The sequence below is a fragment of the Eutrema salsugineum genome, unplaced genomic scaffold, assembly GCF_000478725.1.
Source record: "Eutrema salsugineum unplaced genomic scaffold, Eutsalg1_0 scaffold_8, whole genome shotgun sequence".
Lineage (NCBI taxonomy): Eukaryota > Viridiplantae > Streptophyta > Magnoliopsida > Brassicales > Brassicaceae > Eutrema > Eutrema salsugineum.
This window is the reverse complement of record NW_006256414.1, coordinates 4,250,931-4,258,955: the sequence shown is the minus strand read 5'-3', so window position 1 is coordinate 4,258,955 and position 8,025 is coordinate 4,250,931. Positions and strand designations below refer to the sequence as shown.

Genomic DNA, 8,025 nt, shown 5'->3' with positions numbered 1-8,025 from the left:
TTAAGTGATGTTTTAACATTGTTAAAATTTTATTTATTTTTTATTTCTTTTTCAGTCTTAAAGGTAGAACAACCGTAAAACTGTATCAAATGAAGGAAGATGATGTTCGATTTTTGGACTGATTTTCCAGTTTAGTTCCGGGTTATCTAGGATGACTAGAACCAGAAACTCAGAATTCTTTTTAACATGGTTCGATTGTCTTTGTGAGAGGTAGAAAAAAGGTGACTATAGAGTATAATATCATGTTACATAAGCTAGTCTTGTATCATCAGATTCACACTATTAATGAGACTCGAGCAATAAACTTAAAAGGACATTTTTATTCTACACTCATTTCATAACAATACAACTGGTGTGATTACTGCACCAAGTTACAAGTATAAAAAGACTAAACTAAATTGATACTACATTCTATGGTTTCGCCATCGTTTAAATTAGCAGTTACTGGCATGTGACGAATCTTATCATCTGAACAGTTAACAATTTCTCTTTCAACTGTATGATGATAAGATTTTAAGTCGTTATTATGGCTCTGAGTTTCGTAGCTCGTGAATGCTCCTAAAGCTCCAAGAAACCCTTCATGTCTTAAGAACAATGCCTTTGCCTCACCTCTCGACCTAAAAAATAAGAAAAATTCTAATAAGATTTATGGACATCCACTTTGATTTCTTTAGTAGTTTCAGTTTCATATTATTACCAAAAATGAACAGCAACAGAGATTGTGTCCATGGTGTACTCAAGACCACGGATGAAAAATCCACCAAAGAATATACGTTTCAGGCCGAATCTTAGTGCATTCAAGTAAGCAATCTGGAGAGAGCAATAGAGGAAATTACACAATCCAATCAGAAAAAAGAAATTACCAGCTTCGAGTTTTCTGTAAAATGCATGGAAATGTTTGCAAGAACAGACCTGACCGATGTTATTCGATATCATTCTTAGAAGAGATCTTGCAACATCTTCTGGCTGGTAATCTTCCAGTTCTTTGCCATCAGATATCGCTTTTCCAAAGCTGGATGCGATGGCTGTTGAAGAGAGACCAATCTATCAAGAAAAAAGAATGAAATTTGGTGATTATTTAAACTTGATACGACTCCAAAATCATTAGCAAGTGTTAAGATGTTTCAGCAAAACCAACATTAGTCAATTTTACCTTTGAATAATCTGTTCCACCGTAGATATCTCCTACAAGCATGTCAATTACTCTGTTATTTCCATGGTGACTTAGCTCGAGCAGCTCATCGAAACTGAAGTTACAAGAGATGTTAGTTATTCAGGAAAGGAAGAAACTGCAATGAATAGAGTTTGAATAAGAAAGTCACCTTTTGCATTTTGTTAAAAGCTTTCCAAGACCTAAAAATGTGCCTCCACCAAGGCTTGTTCCACTTATTCGCTCATACTCACCATCTCCATCGACCTACATTAGAACGAGTCTGAGTAAGCAACATCACTGATTTTTAGTAGCAAGAATAAAACTGAAAAAAAAAAGAACCGAGAAACGAAAACCATAGTAAAACCTTGATCATGCTAACGCCAGAGCCGATATTAACAAGGAGATATGGATACAAATCATTATGGTCGATCTGGACAAACTCCTTTTGGCCATCCAAGTAGGTAAAAGCTTCCCTTGGGACTGTCTGCAATAAAAATTCAGACTTCAGATGTGAGCAAGCATGCAATATTTTATTTGTTACGTCTATCTCTTTTATGGATTAATCAGGAAATTTTTCAAACATGTATTCTTCCATGGGGATCTTTAATGCATTGAAGAATCTACCCCATAGAAGAGTTTAGCATCATCATCATCATCATCAAAAAACTTATATCCTAATTGGTAATGTAGCTATCTTTGCAATATTCTAGAAGTCTATCTGCAACATAATAGAACTCTAACATATGAAGAATCAGCAAAAGATTGTTGACAAAGATGAATGAGTTAGTGGCCTAGACTCTTCAGTGTGCAGTGCTGGTCAAGTGCGTTAGCAAGAACAAATACAAGAAGTATATTCGAAAAGCACACATAACTTATATTTATCAGAACCGGATCCTCATTTTGGTAATGTTAAAAGAAAACTACACACAGAGATAATGGTAGGATTAAAAAAATGCTACCTTTAAGAGAAAATTTGCACCCACAACAAGACAATGCATCTCATCTTCCTTATCGAAAAGAATTCCAAGTTTCTCCTTAAAGAGATCAGCAAATCTAAATGCTCCACCACCTGTGGCCTTTGGAACAGAATATCAATTAATAGACTATAACCAATTAATCAAAAATGCAAATTCCTACTGCAACATTCCACACTACAAAAGCTTTAGCCAAGCTATAACCAATAGCTTTTACCTTAACAGAAAGTTTATCCATGGCTGTGCCATTTGGATGCTTAACCCCTGAAATAACAAGCGAACTCAACTCAAAAACTATTTAGACAAAGAAATCAATAGAAAAGACCCAACTTTATATGTGTTCTGATCTACAATTTGGAATAGATGTTCACACTCATTACTCCAAATAGCTAGAAAGCTGCTTACTACACATATGAATCAGATCTCGAAATCAGATGTAGCATAAACACTTACCGGAAGAATGGTGAAGGATATTGAATCGAATAAACTCTAAACAATCATCAATCTTTCTGGTCTCAAACTTGGCGAAACAGAGTCTGCCTTCCACAACGGAGCAACCACTACGCACGACGATACTTCCGTCGCTAGACTCCTCAAAATTGTCTCCATTTGCCGAGAAATAGACGAGCTTTATCAGAGTCCCTGCGAAAACCCACAAAACTCCCATCAAAATCCCCAAATGATATCACATAAAGCAATTCGTACCCTCGAGTTCGATCAAATCGAGACGAACCCAGAACCGAAACAAATCGGAAGGCAGAGAAATCAAAGATGGGTTTTATTTTTTTTACCTCCGATGTCGAGAGCTAAATGAGAGATTTGAGTCGAGAAGCGGAAATCTTGTGGATCCATTGCGGTTTATTTTGCCGAAATTCTGTTTCTTCCTTTTTGAATGAACGTGAATTAAAAAGCTGTTCAACGTTCAACGATCAACTACTTTGGATCTACCAATCCATTTTTCTCCTCCCATGTCATGAGCAATGTTTGGTTGTCTGATAATGGGTCATTTTTTTTTTTTGGAAAGAGAGAGGAATTCTTGCTGACTTGTCATTTGGTCTTATCAAGATTTGACTTTTCATTTATTTTGGTTTTTGGGGGATTTGCCTTTAGTAAGTCAAACTAGATTTTGTAATTCGCCACGTGCTCGGAATCATAATTTTCAATTTAATTTTATGATATTTATTTTAACCAAAAACAATTGATTAGAGAATCAAATCTTCACTAAAAAATGGATTTTAAAATTATATGATCTTACTATCTCTATAATATTATTTAACAAAATTATTTAAAATGAATTGATTTTAACAATATTATCATCTATACTATTAAAACAGAATGATATTTTGTGTCCAAACAGATTTTTGTTTAGCTTTCTATTATTCTGTTTTTGGATATCTACTATTTCTCTTATCAAACAATTTTTAATTTAATTTTTCTATTTTAATTATTTCTGAAAAAATAAAAAAATTATTTTAATTTATATTTAAAAATAATTTCGAAAATTCAAATTTAAATTTCAGTTAGTTTAGATTTTCTTAAATATAGATCACATTAATTATAAAAATTACAAAAAATTAGTTGTTATTATCTTTATAAAATAGTAAATAGGATATTATGTTCATATTTAAATATTCAAATTTAAATAAAATTTCTCTAATAAAAAAATGATAAACAATATATATATATATATAGTTTTTTTAACAATCAATTAATCTAAAAAATTTAAATATTTAAAATTAATAAATCTGTATATTATATGGTAATATGAACAGACGGGTTATAATTATGTTTTTTAGAATTCTATTCTTTTTTGGATTAATAAAACGGTCAGGTTAAAATTATATTTTTATAACTATAATCAAATTTAATAGAAAAAGTAAATAGAAAAAAATTATCTAAACACAAAAACAAATGTGTTACTTATTAAAACAATATCATATCTGTAAAAATATAAATTATATTACAAAATTAGATTAAAAATAGAAATTTCTCGTGCGGATACACGGGTTTAAATCTAGTTATAAATTAAAAAAATAATTACAATACAAAATGATATAATTGTTCTTTTAAATTATTGAAAAAATGAAAATTTTTTATTTTTCATTAAATAGGATACTACTATTTAATTTTTAATAATTAAAATTTTCTGAGTTTTGTGCAGCCTTGCAATTTTCTGTTTCCATGGTGATCGCTTTGGATCCTCTCCGGTTCGATCTTTTTCTGTTCTTGCTTTGTGGAATTTGGTGTTATCCGGGTTGGATCGTTTGCTCCTTGTCTTTTTTTTTTTACAGATCTGATCGAGATCTGATCCTTTCATGAAGCTTCTATCTAGGTGCGTAACCGCCGCGTTTTTGACACCGCCATATCTAGGAGAATCATGTATCTTGCTGGATTATGAAGCTTAGGAATCACTGTTTTAACCGCTGTTATGCATCTCTATAGGAGGAATTTGTTATCAATAGTTGGCCATGGGCTTCTTCGTTAAATTGTCTCAAAGGATCTTCTGAAGTTAAAATTTTGTTGGGTTGTGCTCTATCTTTGTTTTGGATTAAATTGTTCTTCGATTGATTTCTGTCATAGTTACAAACTGTTGTGGTTTTTTTTATGCTTAGTAATTGTAGTTTGTTTCCCTTTGATAGGGCTTTGTCTCCGAGGAAATTGTGTCTTCCGTCGGCTTTGACTCCGATTTGTTTTCCAGCTTTGTATTATGCTTGTATCATTCCAAAGTTTAATAAAACTTCTAGATGACCAAAAAAAAATTTTAATGATTAAAATACTAAAGATTTTTATATAATAATCAATGTATATATTAAAAAAATTAATTCAAAATCTTGCACTATTTTTTACTATATAGTTTATAGTAGTTTATTTGAATATAAAAAAAATTAATGGATTAAGTATAAATTTATATTTTAGTCTATTACAAAACATGATTAGCTATCTTATTTAAAAAATATTTATAATAATTAATTAGATATATAATAAAATTTAGAAAAATATTTATAAAAATTTTATAAAAATTATTTCGTGCTATAGCACGAGTTTAATTCTAGTATGATGTATATTTGTATAATGAAAGTATGATAGTCTGATATCAATATCATTATATAACCTGATTGATTATATAATTTTATAATTGACTGTGATTAATTTTTTATATGAATGAAAATGCATATTTATGAATGTAATAATGGTTTATTCATCATTTTTTATATAAATGCAGGTGCATATTTATGAATGTAATAATGGCCTGTTCATTTAACTCATCATTCTTTTATGCGAATGTAATCTGTTCATTTAACTCTTCCACGTCCAGCATATGTATATTTTGGTTTTAAATGGTAATTAGAGTAAATACAGAAAAACTGCAGTTAATCTGTATGTGGGATCATCTGCTATTTTTTAGTATTCATAGACTTTGAATGGTAAGTAGAATAAATGCATAAGAAATATAGTTAATCTGTTTATGGGATTTATGGGATGATCTGCTTTTTTTATGGAATGACCTGTTTATGGGATGATCTGCTTTTTACTTCACAAATTTTATGCAGAACAAAAAATAATAATATAAAATTCACAGATCTGCATGCAGATATCTGAAACTCTAAAAAACCAAAAAAATAAAGTCCTCCTAAAACTACTCTTAAATAGGTGTTGTCCACCCAATTCTGCATGCAGATCTTATTTATTTTATTAATAATATTTGTTTGATCTGCTTTTAAGTGATCTGCATTATCACCATTCAAAGCCATAGATGTTATGCAGAACAAAAAATATTAATATAATAGATGGTGGCACAGATTAAAAATGCAGATTATATAGATCATATAGATCATGCAGAACAAATACAAATCGTGAAGATCATCCAGAATAAATGCAGATCAAATAAATTAATAATTTAGAATATTTTTTTAAATAGTACAAAATACAAAAATATAATTTAAACATAGTAAACATATTCAAAATTATAAATATTTAAATTTCAAAATATACATATTATAAAACAAAAAAGATTAAAAACAATACTTAATATGATATGCTTTGATCTGCTCATAACAAATTTGCAATGTTTTCTCTAATATGTGTTATAATATTATCTTCTTCTTCTTCGGCGTCCATGTCACTTAAGTTTGGATTGTGATTTTGTCTACGTCTCATTATTTCAGCAAAATCTTTATCTGAAGCATTTGAAATTCTAATAAAATTATGTAATCCCGTTGTAGCCATTACCACTCTTTTCTGAACATAGATATCATATCTAGGAAATTCACAAAGAATCCTCCATTTTTTCTTCCAAACGCCAAATGTCCTCTCAATAATAGAGCGTAAAGATGCATGCTATCAATTGAATAATTCTTGTTCAATTTTAGAAGGAGGACCATTTTCGAATTGTGACATATGATACATGACAACATTGTTTCGTGAAGATCTAAATGGTGCCAAAAACCCTTGCTTATTTGTAAATGGTGCCAAAAACCCTTGCCAAAAACACTAAATAATACTTGTCTTCTGGAAATTTGGAATCATTGTCTTGCGCCATTGTGAGAACTGATGTATCGTGACATGAACCTGGTGCTCCATTCCAAACATATGTGAATAACATATTCAGATCACAAATAGCCATTATATTAAATGATGTTGTATTGTGCCGATTCCAGTACATTCCTCGTAATTCAGGCTTCAATTTGACGTATACATGAACCTCATCCATGGCTCCAACAAAACCACTAAAATATGGCCAATATTTTTGCTTCATTAGCCGTCGCTCAGAAAGTCGGCTTAGTTCTTCTCGTCGGAGTTCTGATGTAATCACAAGCAAGTAATTCAACCGCTCTAAGCACTTCAAAAAAAAATTCTATTCACTGTCTCTTCTATTCATCGAAATCACAATCCAACATCTCTTTAGACCTCGTTGTGCCCATACCCGCAGAAACATGGTCACACTTTCTTCAATGCTTACATTCAGTGTTGGTTTTAACCCATAATTCGTCTGCATCACCATACAATGTTATAAAACAATCTAGTGACATTTGTAGTAACTGAAGACAAACAGCATTATCTACTTGTAACTAATGCCAAATATTCACCCAAGATAAATCACCATCTGTTTGGACTGGTCCTCTTTCAAAATATCGTTGGTAGTAACTCAATGATGGTTAAATTATTAAGTCTTCAAATTGTTCATTTTCCAAATTCCAAAACTCAATTTGCTCCTCGTAACTAATATTTTGGACACCTTGTGATCGCAGTTGGCATATACGAAATGCCTGAAATGTTGTAAACATGAGAGAAAAGATAAAATAAATTGATAAAAATTTGAAATTTCAATAATACATAATACGTAATGAATACTTTAACAACATTACACAAAACGTAACAACTGCAAATAACAAGCACAAGCACTACTTAACTAATCTTCAGCTCCTGAATCATGTTGATGACTTTCATTCAAATTTGGTCCTTGTTTGTTTTCTCCAAATGTTTAATAATTCTTCAGCTCTCTGTGGTTTTGGTAACTGTCGCGCCGAAGAATCATTGGTGAAATCAAATTCTGGTGGTACTCCTCTTTGAATGTTTGCATGACTACGAGCTTCCGCTTCCTCTGAAAATCTTTGTTGAGCATTTTTTGTTGTTTCTACTTCAGCTCCCACCGAAAATCCATGTTGAACATATGTTGGAGTATTTCGTTGTGGAACATTTGGTGAAGAACCCCAATATCGGTTGTTTGGTGATGAGCCCCATTATTGACCATTTGGTGGTGTACCCCATTGTGGAACATTTGATGAGGAACCCTATTGTTGAGCATTCAGGGGTGTACCCTATTGTTGAACATTTGAAGAGGAACCCCATAGTTGAACATTTGGTGGTGTAACACATTATGTAATATTTGATGATAAA

General features: G+C 31.2%; 1 protein-coding gene and 1 pseudogene across 2 annotated transcripts; both read right to left on the bottom strand.

Annotated features, from left to right (window-relative positions):
• Positions 1-295: 295 nt before the first annotated feature.
• On the bottom strand, positions 296-3,130 carry LOC18009584 (pantothenate kinase 1). 2 transcript variants are annotated; one of them, XM_024148239.1, is made up of 10 exons: positions 2,919-3,130; positions 2,581-2,769; positions 2,345-2,391; positions 2,113-2,229; positions 1,518-1,637; positions 1,323-1,417; positions 1,154-1,247; positions 913-1,044; positions 698-810; positions 296-617 (listed from the first exon to the last, which is right to left on the bottom strand). In XM_024148239.1, the coding sequence occupies exons 1-10, from the start codon at positions 2,977-2,979 to the stop codon at positions 389-391; spliced, it is 1,197 nt and encodes a 398-aa protein (XP_024004007.1). In that variant the 5' UTR covers positions 2,980-3,130; the 3' UTR covers positions 296-388. The 2 variants fall into 2 exon arrangements, with proteins under 2 accessions (XP_024004007.1, XP_024004005.1); XM_024148237.1 differs by having other exon boundaries at positions 698-1,044.
• Positions 3,131-5,845: 2,715 nt separating this feature from the next.
• On the bottom strand, positions 5,846-7,977 carry LOC112087868 (annotated as a pseudogene).
• Between the last annotated feature and the right edge of the window lie 48 nt (positions 7,978-8,025).